Source organism: Strix uralensis, chromosome 5 (genome assembly GCF_047716275.1).
Source record: "Strix uralensis isolate ZFMK-TIS-50842 chromosome 5, bStrUra1, whole genome shotgun sequence".
In the NCBI taxonomy this organism is placed as follows: domain Eukaryota; kingdom Metazoa; phylum Chordata; class Aves; order Strigiformes; family Strigidae; genus Strix; species Strix uralensis.
In genome coordinates this window covers 32370413-32386757 of record NC_133976.1, presented here as the reverse complement: position 1 = coordinate 32386757, position 16345 = coordinate 32370413, and the positions used below count along the sequence as shown (strand labels likewise).

Genomic DNA, 16345 nt, shown 5'->3' with positions numbered 1-16345 from the left:
AGCTCCGCCCAGCGGCGAAGGCCGCGTCACGTGGGGCCAGGCGACCAATGGCGCAGCGCTTCGTGTAGGAATCGCTGTCGGGGCGCGGGGGTGGGCAGGTCTGCGCGAGCACCGGAGGGGCGGGAGTGGCGCGCGCGGCGCTGAGGGGCAGCGGCCTCTGACCTGGCGGCGGCGAACGAGGGCTGAGGGGAGGGGAGGTGAGGTGAGGTGAGGGGCGCGGCGCGGCGGGGAGCGGGGTGGTAGCGAAGGGCCTGGGCCGCTGTGGAAGACGTTGGGGTGCCGAGGGGTACTGAGGTAGCTGGCGGGCAGGTGGTCGCGGAGGGCCCGGGGAGGGGCGCGGGGCTGGCTGGGGGAGTGGGGCTGGGGACTGTGTGGGAAGGGGGGGTAGGGGGGAACTGGGACTCGGCCTGGTGGATTTATTTGCCTTTTGGGTCTCTCTGGGCTCTTGTTTTTCGCTAGGCCCATCTGCTGTGGTCTTTCCCAAGCCTGGCCGACGTGGAGGTGGGACAGCGTCACTTAGTGTCGCTGGTATCATCTGCCGAGGTCTGGCTCGGCCTCGCGTTGTGGTACGGCTCTGGCAAGGTTCGTTAGGGGTCTGGCAAGGGAGGATGATGCCAGGGGAAGCTCCGTCTCCTTTCCCTCTTCCCTAGAGCAGTATTCAGGAGCCTTCTCCTAGATTTGCTTTACGGTCAGTATAGGAGAGGCCAAGAGATGTACAAGCCCCGGAGTCTGACAGACTTTCCTGTAGCTGGCAGTGGACTAGGAGACTTGCTTACTCATCGGGTTAGTCGTGATGTGAGAACCGATGGAAAACTTTGGTAACTTTATTATTGCTAGTAAACTGCAAAAATAATTATACAACACTGGATAGTGCATCGCAATTCATGTAATCAGAGCAGTAGTGATGCTGTAGGTTTTTTGAGTATGTGAGACTTCGTGAATGTGAGCATTTACCTAAGATCTTTGCTAATTACTTTCAAAGAGGGATGAACAGGGCATTTGCATTGCAAAATGGAAGTAGCCCCTTATTTTTTATATGTGACAGATTTTATTCCAGGTATATCATCCTTAAACATCACTTCATTGTACAGCTATTGATAAATGTTGATGAATTGATAAAAAACTGATCGTTATCACATCTATAACACTTTTTATAAACGTTAGACAGTATACTTCGTAATACCAAGCTTAATAGTAGTTGAGACTGTAACTACTTATCCAACAGAATTAGTTAATCTGTGTTAGTAAAATATCTACCTTTATTGCTACATATACCCAAATAAAATGTAGTTCTTCATAGTTGTTAGGAAGGACTGTTTTGTGACATGAGCTTAATGTCAAGAAGTATAAAGGGCTTAATGAATTCTGGGATGTGTTTTAAGTAACTGCTGTGCACAGCCTGGAAAGTGGAACTTAGCTGTCCCTTTTCAATTGGGAAACCGAGGGAGAAGAGACATAAGCAGAATAAGAGTTTAAAAGATACTTTATTTTAAAAGCGATTGTAAAAACAGGGACGGCTGGGCAGAGGTCAGACATTTAACATCTTAGTTAACAGTAGCAACACTAAGATGCTGACAGCATATAAAATAGGTGTTTTTTTAAAAAAGTAGATTGAAAAATTGATGATAGTCTCCAAATATAAAACTTGCTATATCTTTCTGATAACCTCATAAGTTTAAAATGCTGCTTATATTGGAGTTTCATTTGTATTTGATTTTCATTTACGTTTCATTTTATTCTTATATTTAAGTTTTACTGAGTTATTCAAGGGCAGCATTAAATCTGCCCTTTACATTAATTTTAAACATTATTTAAAAAACAATGAAACTTCAGTACTGATTTTTTTTTTTTAATATGGTTTAGAAATTAAGATAAAACTAGGGGCAGTATAGCATAGAACTGCATTACAGAAATCCTAATGTAAAACTGCAGAAAAAAGAAAACTTGGATGTAAGTCACTATTAAGAATAATAGAAGTTGAGGTTAGGTAGAGCAGAAAGCTTTAAAGGAGGAGTGGCTTGAGGTTCTCAGGCTCAGATGAGCTTGAGAGTTATAAAAGAGGGTTTGACTCTTAATGAAGGACATAAACTGCTCTTATTAGCTCTTTTCAGTATATAATAGTAGAAGCAGGGAGGTTAGCCTTAAGAGGATGCAGCAGGTGATTATATAAGCACAATGAAGGTGTGGGCAAATGAAGTAAAATAAAAACAATCTCACATATGAGATGAAGTTGCAAATCTGCATCTGTAAAGCACAAACAGGAAGAGAGCCTGAAAAGTGTGGAAGTGTATGTAGTTCTTAGTGCCCAAGCTGCAAAGTTTCAGGTTAGTGAACTGGTAAGAGCAAATATGTGGAAAAGCTTTGGAAAGGCTTGTACTAAAAATATGTCTGGTATCATGCATAAAGAATACTGAAAAGAACTGTCTGTTTGGTATTTAAGTACACCGATCAAAATACAATTTGTTTCAACTGCTGCTCCTTAACACTTGATATCACGCAGGCTGCTAGCCAAAGAAATTCTTAAGAGGGCATGGGTACGTTAATCTTATGAGCTTTTTGCTCTTGCCTCGCAACATTTATTTTAGCCCCCTGACTTACCTATTAGAAATGGTATTTTCTTCCATTTTTTTGGTGCTTGGTGTTAATTTTCTTTACAGGATATGAGCTTCCTATTAAAGGCTTAGTTATCTTATGTACCTGATAATCAAAGGTTTTCAACTCTGTGTGCCAAGTGTTTGAGCCATATACTGTCTGAAAGTATTCTAACTTTCATGGTACTTGGACTTCAGGGTTAGTTTATTCAACCGTCAAGAAAGTAATACTATTCATCTCTTTCAGTTGTACTTATGGTACACTCAAATCAGTGTAATGTGGTGAGGGGAACCTTTTACTTCTGGCATGTTCAGGGCCTTCTCATACGTCCTGCTGGTTAGGTGACAGACAGCAATTCTGTCTTGGAACATTCACATTTCTATACTCTGTTTTAAATATAATGTGCACAGGCCTTGGAAAATCACTTGATCTCTCCTTCTGGTAGGAAGAGCTCCCTCTGTCCTTCATAAAAGTCATGAGAGATTATGTTGCTTTGTGGACCTGATTTTTCTTATGACTGAATTATGACACAGCTTTTTCCCTGAGTTCTAGCACGTTTGTTTCAAAATGTAACTTTTTGACAAATACGTTACTGAAAAAAAGTTACAACTTTTAATTATTGTTGAAGCTGCTTGTCTAGTATATAAGACTTCCTTTTTTGAATTCAGTTCAGACATTGAGAGTTTCATATATAAACCTTTTTATGCAGTGGTATTTATTAGATTAATTCTTGAATATCAAAGATATATGGTAGGTGTTTTTATTTAGAGTACAGCTAATATGAAAGTAAGCTAAGCCCAGCCCATTTAAAGTAAAGGAAAATGTGCCCTACTTGACTGAACTCTGTACTTTAAATGGGTGTTTTACTCTTTATCATGTTCACCTTAGGTCAGTTAAATGACCGTCTGAAGCTGAGCATGAGTCTCTAACAGCCTTGTCTTCCTGCACCTCACAGTCGATCCCTGGGCCAGTGGTGTTTTCAGGCTCTTACTGTTGCACAAGGTAATCAGTGAATTGGTCTTCCTGTTTTGAGTGGGTTTTTGCAACCTGTACTTAATTTAGAGGTGCTGTGTTTGTGGTCCTGGAACTTGAGGATTAGTTCAAAGCTAGTTCAGGTGTGCCAGCATGAACTGTTTGATACAGTGAAATGTATTGTATATTTACTTCAACAGCTCTGTGGGAGAATGCACAAAGATAGGTGTAAAACAAAGATGAACACTGAAGCATGCTTGTGATGCATGTGAAATGTGAATTTGTGGTATTTTCATTTACATACTCTGTGATTATGAAACTAGGGGAATGGTGTTTGACACATGTGAACAAACGAGCTTACATGTCTGTCACTGCGTGACTCCTGAAACATACAGGTTTTCCTCTTCCAGATTGTAGTTGTACCTTTAAGTTGTTGTGGAACCTGAAATAACTTGTTCTTCAAGTATATTTCTTTTTCTTTCTAGGAAGCAGAGAAATGGCAACTACACAATCTGTCTTCACATTTGCTCTCTGCATTTTAATGATAACTGAATTAATACTGGCTACAGAGAGCTATTATGATATCTTAGGAGTTCCAAAAAATGCATCTGACCGCCAGATCAAGAAGGCATTTCACAAGCTGGCTATGAAATACCACCCAGACAAAAATAAGAGTCCTGGTGCAGAAGCAAAATTTAGAGAAATTGCTGAAGGTAATATATGCTAACCTTAGTCTTAATAATTTGATACGTGGCTTTTATCTGTGAGCAAATGTGATGACTTAGGTATACTCTGTTTTTTTTAATGAATAAGAGATAAAAAGATCTTTTTTTCTTAATTCTATTTCGGTGGTGTCCAGTGTCCAATATCAATATCTGACTTGTTTCTGTGTCCTTGCATATAGGCAGGCCTTTTACACAGTTTATGCATTCCTGCTTATTAAGCTTTTTGGCTTATGCCTCTTGTCACAAAAAATACTTGGCAGTAGGACAACTTTAGCCCTAGGAGGTTAATTCTTATCTTTTGATCTGTCTAGTAAGATCCAGCTCAGGATTACTTCAGGGGGACCTAACAGCAACCTTCCAGTAACGATGGGGAGATTTTCAAAAAACCACAGCAAAGTGCTTCAGTGGTTCATGGTGGGGAGTACAGGAGACAACAGGTGCAAGAGGTTTGGAGTGGTTATAAGGAAAAACTTTTTCATCTTGAGGATAGGCTAGTGTTGGAACAGGTTGCTTAGAAAAGTTGTGCAGTCTCCAACCTTGGAGATTTTTTGGGAATGAGTGGATTAAAGCCCTGAGTAACCTAGTCTGATCTCATAACTGACCCTACTTTGAACAGGAGGTTATAGTAGAGACCTCCTGAGGTCACTTCCAACCTGAATTATCCTATGGTCCTAGGAATGAATACACCATTCATAAATGTTTAGTGATAAGATATAATGCTGGAAGCAAATAATCAACAATAGAAAAAGGCTTGCTGAAAAAGGAGGTGTTCCCACTTCTGCTCCCTGTAGACTCTGTTATAACATCCATCTATTTGTGTAGTTCTCCTGACTTAGCTAATAAGAGATTTCTGGGTTTTACCTTCTTGTCTGCAGAAAAGTTCTTTTGAAAGAAAGGTAGTCATTAATGCAGTGAAAAGGAGGGACAGTCCTGTTAGATACTTACTGCAGTTGTTAGCACCTATTGAAGGAGGAGTTGGGAACTCTTAAGTAAATGTTGAAGTATATAGAATAGTTGCAAGCCTTTGACAGATAAGAAAGTGGAAGCGTTTAAAATATTTAACGTTATCAGCATGGGTATATTATCTGTCAGAGTTTCTGCCTTGGAACACCAGTAGCTGTAGTTGTGGACCAAAGATTGGATGGAAACCTAATTCCATTTCAGGTATATCCAATCACAAAATCTGAGTTTACTGTTTAACTTTTGAAAAATCAAGAATTTGGACACAGGGAATTACATTCCCTTTATCTTCTTGATATTTATCTTGTTGCTTAGTTGTAACTGTGGTGTGGCTAGAACTTGCTGGCTGACTGGTAAATAGTTTTGCAGACATCACACTGTGTTTCTGGGTTAGGAATGCAACAGGCAGTTCATTTTGTTAGGTAAAGATCATCCCCCTTCAGTCTTTCTGATCACCACATGTCATTGCTCTTGTCTTTCAAATGTAAGCACTAATCTTTATTGCTAGTTAAACTGTTGTATTATGTGAATTTAAAATTTTGAGGATATAATCTATCCTCATAGTATGGCTATATTATTATAAATAAATAACTGTTTATTTTGAATTGGAGAAAGTTAAACAAATGTTGAGCTTGATTGGGCTTGCCTGTTGAATGAAAGTCTTGCTTGAAATTTGTCCTGTTGAGGGAGTGGGAGAAAGCTGTTCTTTGTATATGGTTTTCTTTCCTTTTTTAAATGGGACTATAAATAAACTTTTTAAACTTTTTTTTTAAATGGAAATAGCATATGAAACATTATCAGATGAGAATAAACGAAGAGAATATGATCAGTTTGGCCGTCATGGAGGACAAGGAAATAATGGAAGCCCGTTCCATCAGTCATTTAATTTCAACTTTGATGATCTGTTCAAAGACTTTGACCTCTTTAGTCAAAACTCACGGTCCAAAAAACACTTTGAAAATCACTTCCGAAGTCATCGGGAAGCTCACAATCGGCAAAGACGTTCTTTCCAAGAGTTCTCCTTTGGAGGTGGACTGTTTGATGATGTGTTTGAAAATATGGAAAAAATGTTTTCGTTTAGTGACTTCGAAAATGCACACCGACATGCAGTGCGAACTGATGCCAGGTTTCATGGATCCAGCAAGCACTGTAGGACTGTCACTCAGAGACGAGGAAACATGGTTACCACCTATACAGACTGTTCTGGACAATAATGTTTTTTTTCATCTCTTTTCTTCTTCTTTCAACACCTTCATAATCTTTCTTGGTTTTGTTCTAACATGGAAAAAATTCTTTGAACTGTTTGCTCTAAAAAACACTTAACTGCCATAAAGAAATTGTAGATGAAACTAATCTTCAGAATAGAAGCAACATGCATTTGGGAAGTAGATGTCTCAGTCACTGCTTAGAATGGGAGAGAAATAATCTTGTGTGACATAAGAAATTACATGTATTTCAGTTTAGTAAACACTTTCCATAAATTTGAACTTCAACACAATATATATTTTTTTTAATTTCATAAATGTAATTAATTTTTTCATATATGCCAATTCAGGACTGGTTGAGTTACTGGTGTATGGATTGCAGCAGAGGAAATACTTTAATTTTGAAGTGCTGCTTTTTTTTATCACATCTTTCCAGGTTTTCACTTGCAGTTTTTACCTGGTATGGACTTATTGTGCAATTTAGATAATTTACCCAAAATAGCAGCAGAAATATGACTTACCTGGGTCTTTGTTACTCTGTCCAGCATTGCAAATGTATTAGTAATAAAACGCTTTTTAAAGTTGGAAAATAACAAGAGGGAATATGTTAAGGTTGTGCTTCACCTAACAGAGTGATATAGGAATTACTTTTATTTCTAAACAGCCTTTCATTGGCCTGAAAAGATTTTAGGATTTGAATAACCCTTGACTTATTTAAGGGATATTCATGTATGTAAGTTTGTGTGCACACCAGGTCTTTTTTTTTTCTTCCAAAATACAAATATCTTGTTAACAATGTTTGGATGAGCATACTGAAAACACTCTTGTTTTATGCTTATTATGTTACCATGTGTGCAGTGTAGTTACCATAGCTCAGTTTATTGAACCTAAATACTCCTCTGTATTCTTGTGAACTTAATAAGATAAGCTTGCCTATAGATTCCTAGTGTTTCTGGAAGGGTCTGAATAAAAAATAGATAGATTGTGTTTAGATTGACAGATTTGTTACCCGTCCACAAGAATTTTTCAGAGTTGTGATTTGAAAGGTAAATTCTTAGCATAAATACAGAGTAAAACTGAAAATTACAATTGTAGTATTCATCTAGTGCCTTGCGGTGCTGGAGTCTGCTAATACAGACAGTGCTAATGCGTATCAATGTCAGCACCATGGAAATACATAACCAGTCTAAACTGTTTAAAAGGAAAAAAAACCACCCCACAACAAAACCCCTGAATATTTTAACTGATGTCAATCCAAAAGTTCTGTTTTATTTCTTAACTAGTAATACAGGTTTAGTATATGAAATTGGTTCCCCTTAATAAGATTAGTCACCCACGTATTGCTCTCCCTTTAGAATTGAGATAAGAATTTACCTTTCAGATTGATTGCATGAGCAAAATGAGCCTTTTAAGAAGCACTGTTCTAAATAGGCTTTGCATTCTTAAAAATCTTTATCAAAAGAGGGTTAACCCTTGACTTCTCGGATGGGTATTGAAAGCTGCCTGTTTGCTAAGTAACTTTAACCTTCCCCTCAAGGGTACGTATTATTGCTTGTTCAGTTTTCATTCACTAAATACTTGGAATGGATTGTTGTGTTATATTAAGTGCTTTTCCTTTTCCATGTTCTTTATTTATTAATAGACTAATACCTCATATATGGTCTTTATAAAAAGCCAGTAATTTGTGCAACATTATCGGAATGTGCAATATTCTTATAGTAGGAAAAGTGCTGGAGTGAGTGTGTTTGTCAGTTATTTCCACCCTTTTTCTGTGTAAGTAGAGATTTTTAGTTTCTTCTGTATAATTAATATATGATTCAACCAAAAGTTGCAATTCATTTAGATTTCTGCATTTTTTTTCTTTAACATACTCCATCAGTCCTGTGCATGAATCAAATTTATCTGCCAGATTCGTATCATATGGGCATCCAAGTGAACAAATTATTAACTTAAAGTTCTGAATTACTTTCTCTCACAAGTAGCAAGTTTTTTTAGAGGGCATTTCTGAATGCATTTGAGGAGAATTGTTCACAATGATAAGACTTGGGAAGGATGTGGCCTTTAGTATTAAATGTAAGAGAGTATTAGTGAATGTCCTTTAGGGATGATTGCTGGAACTTAGAGGTGGGAGGCAGCTCTAGAAGCAGGATGCAAGGGTAAAATGTTAATGCCTTTCATAGTCTAGTGAATATTTTCTTATTTAAAAAAAAAAAAAACAACCAAAACCAGTTTAGAACCAGCAGAATGAGCAGTTCTTCAGCACAGGAGAAGGAATATTTAAAGTTCCTACTAGAACCAAGCCATTGACTTCTCCAAAGGTAGTTTTCTCCAGTTACGAATTTGAGTCCATTTCCTAATCCTAAATTAGAGGAATAAAAGCAAAAATGAGCACGGTAAATTGTAGGAAATATAGCCAACCCCCAAAATTTAAGTCTGTTCTAAGTGACTGTGTGAGTTCATCATCTTTCAGGCTAATCTCTTAGGTGAAAATGAAGGGTCATTGGCTGCTTCTAGGTTAGCTTCCCCTCTTTAAGGATTATTCATACAAAGTGTACTTGTTTTCCTTAACTCTTTAAAGTCAAAGTATGAAACTGATAATAAAATGATAGCGTTGCTAGTTTTCTAGCTGATAGTACCTTAAAAAGACTTCTACCTAGTCTATTTCTGCTTCCATATTAGTTCTCTTAATTATTTGTCATAGGAAAAGCAACAAATACTTCCTATTATTATTCCTGTGGCTTCTCCAAGTGATCTTTCTGCTTGTTTTAGTTGTTGATCCAAGGTAAAAGCCAGAGGAGAGCTTGTCACTAGTCCTTCAGTGTATTGCTACCCATATGACTTTCTACAATTAAGAGTGGTCAGACAGTGGAATAGGCTGCCCAGGGAGGTGGTGGAGTCACCATCCCTGCATGTGTTTAAGGGTCGTTTAGATGAGATGTTGGGGGATATGGTGTAACGGAAAACTTTGTAGAGTAGGGCTGATGGTTGGACTCAATGATCCCAAGGGTCTTTTCCAACCTGAATGATTCTATGATACGATGGGTATGCTTCGAATAGACTTTAGCTGAAGAAATTCAAGCAGGCTTTCCTCAGCCAGCAGTCTTCAGTTCCATGGCTGTTGGAACACAAGCTTGCAAAACATGTTGTGCTGCTCACTCCTTCAGAGCTGTTGCACATTCTTTTCCTATTTATAGCGTTTGCTTCATGGCAGGCTCACTAGCAGAAGTCCTGATATAACCTTACGACACCCCTGACTTCAGAAGTTTAAGTGCCATCTCTGATCTCCATATCTTGTGAGAAGACCCTGCAAAACCTATTTTTTTGTTGTGTGAGGGTGAAAAATACAATTCCTAACAATTTTTTGAAAGGCATTTATGCATATGTAACTCCAAATGGTTGAGTTTCTAAAACTTTACCAAAAAAGAGTGTTTTTTCATGTTTGTTTTTTCCCATTATACTTTTGAAACACAGTATCTAGTGGAGATGAAAGTACTGTAAACTTAATTAAGGTGCCATTACATTAAACATGTGAAAATTGTTTGTGTGTGATTTCTTTTTATTTTTTTTATTCAAGATGTAGATCAAAGCCAGATTCAAGTGGGTTGTGTGGCACTTGTGTTTTATGGAACAATTTGACCACTACATTTTCCCTGAATGGGAAGGGGTTGGCAGGGAGAAGGCAGTGGGGTTGAAAGAAATTGACTTAGTTTTACCTGGTTTGTTTCTTTTTAGAGATGTTTAGAGATGTTGGGAAGGGGTTGGAGTTTAGGCATTATGCCTGTAAACCAGGCAAACAGAAGCTTGTGCCAAAGGACTTCTTTTGAGAGGCAGTGGGTATATGAGCTGAAAGCCTCTGCCTTGAGCTTCGGGGTCTCTGCCTGTGCCCTGCTGCACCTTGCAGAGATGCGGGAGAGCAGTGTGACCAACGCTAGCTGGCCTCATTGCCGCTGAGAAGTGCAGACTCCGAAGCCAAGGTTAGGATGCTGTCGTGCTGATTCGAAAGTTGACTGCAAGACTGTGCATGAAAGTTGTTGTTTTCTGGGTGTATTCCTTAGAAGGTGGAGGATAGAAAAGTTGCGGGATTTGGTATGTCTCATCAGGCCATTTCTCAGAACAGTCTTGCCTGGAACCTAAGCAAATCTGCCATCTTAATGCAGAATAAGATTTTGAGGACTAAATGTGTTGGAGACAATGGAAGATCTGTGTTATATTTTTATGCTGAGGAGTGTGGGGGGTTTTTTAATTATTTGTAAATGGAAAACTTGCATTAGAAGTGGGTATGGGACTTGAAACAAAAGCCTTGTGTGGAGTACCTTGACTGTGTGCTGTATGGGGCTCATTCAGAATGAAATGCTCTTTAGAGGATCACTTGGCTGTGGTGGTTGGTGTGGTTGAGCCTGACTGATTGGCCCTCAGATAGTGAGTCATACAGTCGTGCTGCTGGCTTCTGTAGTGCGGCCACCTGTTTCCTTAGGGACTGGACAGAAACCAGCTTTGTAGAGGCCACTTAGTGGTTGTGATATCAATTGACTGTCAGTCACTCCTAGCATAAGTCTGAATCAATTCTAGGTTAAGGCTCTAACTTGTCCTTGATTCCGGTTTGTTTAAAAAAACGAAAACCAAAACTGCTTTGAAGTGATGTATTCCAGAGTTTAGGTGCAGTGGAAAACGCATTTTATATGAGGCACATTACCTATTAAGCAGTGGCATTTGATTCAACAGCATTTATTTTAAGAACTATGGCAACACCGAAATGAACATTACAGCTTATGTTATTCCTCCTGTGGTTGCAGTCACACCAAAAGATGCTGTGGAGGAGCTCAGGTCACTAGGGATGGCTGCAGGATTCTACCAAATCTTTGAGATGCTAGCTGGAGATGGTGAACCATCTTCTCCAAGGAGTGGTTCTGGGACAGTCCACCAAGGAATATACCTGGTATAAAGATATATATATTCACTGGGTTATATTTTTGGGGGGAGGGCTGGGTTTTTATTTATTTATTTTGACTTGTGTTGCAGGTCTGAGTTGTATGTTTCTCTAGGCTGTCAAAAACCAATGTGCTTCTCAAAGGTTCATGAGAAGAAAGAGGAGGTGTCTGGCCCACCTTTGCTCAGCCTGACACCCATTCTCCAGCCATAGGCATCTCAGAAGGGGTGCTGGCAGTAATCCCGATCAGTGGTACCGGTGTCTGGCCGCTGTAGGAGTACAAGCCTGACCTCAGAGCTCTCTACTCCAGCAGAAATGCATGGGGTGTTCCATTGTGCAGGCCTGAATTTGGGCTTTGCAAGTACTGCCCCAGGCTCTTACAGCTTGCAGATGAAAGGGAGACTAAGCTGAGGAATGTTCAGGGAAACAGATCATCATCTTGTGTTTTGTGTTTTTTTAGTTTGTTTGTCTTTTGTCTTTTTTTTTTTTTTCTAAAACTACATGGAGTACTTTGACAAGGAAACCAGAGTGGAGAGAGGGGAATGAGGAAACCAGTAAACCAGTGCTGTCTGAGTTAAGGTAGAGAGGACCTCTGTCAATAGCTCATTTAATAGCATGTCGCTTGTGGGGAAATGTTCCAAGTCCTGAGCTGAAGAATTGTGGGTGGCATACATCTGGAAGCCAGAAGTGCAAGCAGAGACAGTTACAGGCTGGATGTAGAGGAACTGGAGGAAATAATGTTTGCATTGATTACTCTGGTGTTATGGTTCACCCAGCTCCTTATGCCTTGCAGCACCCCTCACTGCATGAGGATGGCAACCTCTACCCTGGAACTTCTCAAGGAAGTAGTCAGGATGAAAATGTTTCTGTTTTGATTGCTGGTCAGGACCTGGATGAAGTCTTCATGTGTCCCTCTTTTCTCCAGGTATGGCTGCCTGACTAGAAAGTGTGTGATGGTGGTGATGGGGAATTGGCCTGCCTCCAGAGAAAGACCAGGAGTTGTGGAAGAGCCAGGTGACATAAACACTGGTGGTGTAGCTTGTCTTCCAAAACATGAATCTCCTGCAATGCAAACTGGAGCATGGTTTTAACAATATGACCTGTGGGGCAGACAGTGTATCTAGTTGTGACCCCTGGAGTGACTGAAGGGATGTTACATATGTGCTGCGGGATGGTGTCTTCAGCCCGATCTGGGATGTGGAGGGTCGGATATTGTTTCGGAGTCCAGAACATCTGCTATTCAGGGTGGATTAGGTCAACCTGTGCCAGAAGTGCAGAATATTGAGTAGTCAGCATCAGCTGACCCTGGGACCATACCTCTGTTGCTGTCTTCTGAAACTGTAGTTTCCAGTGTCACATTGAACCTTCTTGCTAGGTACCACTTGTTACTAGAATTTTATCTAGACATGAGAAGAAGAGCTCATTACTTGTTGATGGTGTTGCCATCATCTGTTTTTCATCTCACCTGGAAGTGAAGATGCTGATTGTGAAATAGGAAAGATGAAGTGAGCCTTGTCTGAGGGGTCCCACTTGACTTCAATCCATTTTGCTTTAGCACCTGGTACTTGCAAGATTGTTAGCCTTGAATATGCAGGATTTTGGGTAGCGATCTAATGAAAAGTTGTGTATTATGCCCACAGGGCAGGAGTAACATACGTTTCTTTTCTACTGTGCATCAATAGGCACTTTAGAGAACTCAATTAAATTAGAAAGCGGAGCTGAAATGCTTGTCCTGGGGCAGTGTTCGCCAGACTCCACCTGGCTGAAGCAGGGGAACCCATCGAAATGCCATGATTGTAATGCTGAGCATGCGGAGCTCCAGCTGAAGAAGAAGATACTCTCTCCTCCGCCCAAATGCCTTAATGAATCCAAACAATGACTTTGATTCAGTATTTCTGCTTTAATATGTAATTGGGTGACATGAAAGTTATTTTAAAATAATATGGGTGTTTGGCCTGTCAGGCAGCTAACCCATGCTCAGGTTGATGATTCTGCTACTGTTTGGTAGCTCAAACCTGGAGATGTGTCGGGAGGCAGGGCAGAGGGAGTGCTTGGTGTGTTGCTGGGATCAGCATGCAGATATTATCACTTGTGTACAAGTAAATGAAATAATAACCTGTGCAGATGGAGCATATATACAGCTTCTGCTGGGAGCTGAATGCACAGCTTGTGCTTGTTGATGGAAGTGTTATTAAAATCAAGAAACACACATTGTCTCCTCTCTTTACACCCCCCATGCCCCCCTTTTTTTTAATTTTTTTGCTATCTGGGGCTCTACTCTGCTTCAGTCCTCCTACTTTTCCCATTTGGCAATGGCTATAGTTACTATGTTTCTACTTGCTTTGCAAGTCCCTGTCAATTCATTGTAGACTGTGCATACAAAACATAAGACATTTTTTGAAATGGTACAAACCATTTCAGTGCAACCTAATTTCCTCCCGTCTGTCTTTCCCCATATCCTGCTGAGTTAGACAAGTACACAGCATGGGGTTTTGTATTGGTTTTCTGATTTTATTCTGTCTGTGTGAGGACAAATGACACCCAATCTTGCATAAAGAGAGACAGGTGCTGACAGATGATATCTTACATAAAACCTGCTGATATAAATTTATCCTACAAATGTTTTTGAAAAAAAAAATTGACCTGGCAGAATGAATTTGTCTGATCAGCACTTTGCATGATAACTTTGAAGTTTAAAAATAAAAACAAACCCTCAAAACCAAACCAAAAAACCCCTACCTTGAGTGTGTAGACTAACTTGAGCAGGGTAACTGTTTTCTCTTACAAAATTTCTTCTGTGTTGAGGGAAACAGAACTTTTAACACATGATAAATAAACAAGGATCTGTAAGAGATACTGGAAGGAACTGGCTAGAGCACTTAGATCTCCACAGGTAGCTTTATGCTTCCTTAAAAACAATGATTTATTTCAATTTATGGGCACCTAACAAAAGCAGTGTGGCGCTTCATGAAGTTATTGCCTTGTTAGCTGAGTTTTATTAACTGTTTCTAAGTGCTGTCTTATGTCTGCCCAGATCCAAAGTATTTGGATCAATTTACATGTCCTTCACTGGCTATGAGAATGCAAATAGTTATCCTGAGTTATTGCTGCTTGGACCCACAGTAACTTATTAGATGGTCATCATTCATTCATGCATTTGAGCCCTGACCTGACTTACCCATGGTTACATAAACAATCTGAGATAGAGGCGTGAGGAGAGGCCAGGTTTCTTGGCTCCCGATGTTGTACCCTTATTCTGACTCTACTCAATCAGGTCTTGCCTCCTGAATCAGTGTCAGATTAACATGCTGCATCAGGTAATGTTTTTGGCTGTGTTACAAAACATGTCCTGTGTATGCAGTGCTTCTATTGAAACATCTTTCTTCTGTTGTGATGAAGGTGGATCAGGAATTACCCTGTTTTATGTTGATAGTAATGTATTTTTTTCATGCATGGATCTTTACTGGAGAAGACATAGGTGGTTATTTTCACATCTGTGTATTTAGTAGTAATTCAATCATTCTGTGTATTAAAAAGGATGTGGATGGGAAAAACTGCAAATGCAACAAGACTGCACATTTGAAAAAGGGTGGATCGTGCTATAAAGAATGGGTAAGCATGGGAAATGGGCAATTTGTCATGGAGGATCACAGCTGCCCGATAAGCGGTCTTGATGTGCCAAGGAGAGTGCTTTTGAATGAGGGAATATGACTACATTATTGCATTTACATGCTGCAGGAATCATGTGGATACAGATTATTTATGTCTGTATGTACCATTTCCAGTAGGTGGCTGATTGTCACTTCACAGTGACTTAACTACTATAAAATAACAGCTGTCACACCTCATGACAACCACAGTCCATTCTAACTATATCATAAATCTGTTTACTTGCTGTCCATGAAGCCTAAAGACCATGGAAATGCTACATTGCACAGCAGTACTCCCCTATGAAATAAACAAGAAGCCATTGTTCAGTGCATTTTTGTAAGCCATACAGTTTTTTTCAAGGCAAATAAATACACAAATTAGGTTCAAAAAATATGTTAGTCACCTAACACATTCTAGAAATACAGGCTTGTTTTCTCTGAACATGCTCAAAGGTTTTACTCCATTTCAGGTCTCAAAAACCAGCAAGTAAACATGTACCCAAAACAGTGACAGGGAGATTATTCTGCCTTGGAAAGGTTGGTGGTTTTTTTTGTTTGATTTGTTTGTTTGTTTTCCAGAAGTCCATTGACATGCTGGTCTTTCTGTAGAGATTATGTTTCTTTTTGGGGAAACTGTTATAAAGAACTCTTGTAAGGGGAAAAAAAAAATAGCCTCCAAAATTTTATTGCATTAAAAATGTGAAAGAACAGCTATAAGAGTGATCTCTTCACAGTTATTTCTTGTATAGGTAAATTAGCAATATCAGTGATTATTGTAACTTCCTGTGAGTAGAGCAGTGTCTTAGGGAACAAAACCTGTCATATTTGTTCAGTTGATCTGTAGAGCTCTGTGAAGTGAAAGTGGTCATAAACCAGTATTAAAAACTTGAAAGAGTAAAGAACAAGATTTGCTCTTTGAGGCAGATATCATTGTGGAAGAATTGAGTTAGGTATTTTCCCTGTCCAGGGTTCTTAAGTGTATCTTTTATAATACACTGAAACTAATAACATCAGTGATGCTGTGTTAGATTTATCTTGTCTTTATTACATAGCAACTAATTCAGACGCTTCACTTCTTGTGAGTGTTTTCTGAGTAACATTTGAGAACCTTGGATGATTGAACAATAAAGTGGCAAATGAAATTCAAACTATATGAATGTAAAGCTATGTTCATGGGGTAAAATAAAAAATAATGGGCCTAGATTTGACCATTACCATTAACAAGACCTTGTAGTTGTAGGGAACAGGTCCAGGAAAACATCAGCTCTGTGCTTAGGAGAAATGAGCAAAGCAGACCAGATTTTAGGAAGGAGT

General features: G+C 39.4%; 1 protein-coding gene and 1 long non-coding RNA gene across 6 annotated transcripts; both read left to right on the top strand.

Moving 5' to 3' along the window:
• The first annotated feature begins 104 nt into the window (after window positions 1-104).
• On the top strand, window positions 105-9992 carry DNAJB9 (DnaJ heat shock protein family (Hsp40) member B9). 5 transcript variants are annotated; one of them, XM_074870302.1, is made up of 4 exons: window positions 105-197; window positions 460-582; window positions 4050-4277; window positions 6033-9992. In XM_074870302.1, the coding sequence occupies exons 3-4, from the start codon at window positions 4061-4063 to the stop codon at window positions 6461-6463; spliced, it is 648 nt and encodes a 215-aa protein (XP_074726403.1). In that variant the 5' UTR covers window positions 105-197; window positions 460-582; window positions 4050-4060; the 3' UTR covers window positions 6464-9992. The 5 variants fall into 5 exon arrangements, with proteins under 5 accessions (XP_074726403.1, XP_074726400.1, XP_074726402.1 ...); XM_074870299.1 differs by lacking the exon at window positions 460-582 and adding an exon at window positions 3486-3594 and having other exon boundaries at window positions 121-197; XM_074870300.1 differs by lacking the exon at window positions 105-197 and adding an exon at window positions 3548-3594 and having other exon boundaries at window positions 498-582.
• Window positions 9993-10820: 828 nt separating this feature from the next.
• On the top strand, window positions 10821-13590 carry LOC141944189 (uncharacterized). Its single transcript, XR_012629181.1, has 2 exons — window positions 10821-11390; window positions 12175-13590. It is a non-coding gene; the product is annotated as an uncharacterized LOC141944189 (long non-coding RNA).
• Window positions 13591-16345: the final 2755 nt, after the last annotated feature.

What these genes read in the sequence shown, in the direction of transcription:
- DNAJB9 (XM_074870302.1), top strand. Translation starts at nt 4,061, where the DNA reads ATGGCAACTACACAATCTGTCTTCACATTTGCTCTCTGCATTTTAATG. An exon ending in ATTTAGAGAAATTGCTGAAG is followed by an intron (nt 4,278 to 6,032) that starts GTAATATATGCT and finishes AAATGGAAATAG; the next exon opens with CATATGAAACATTATCAGAT.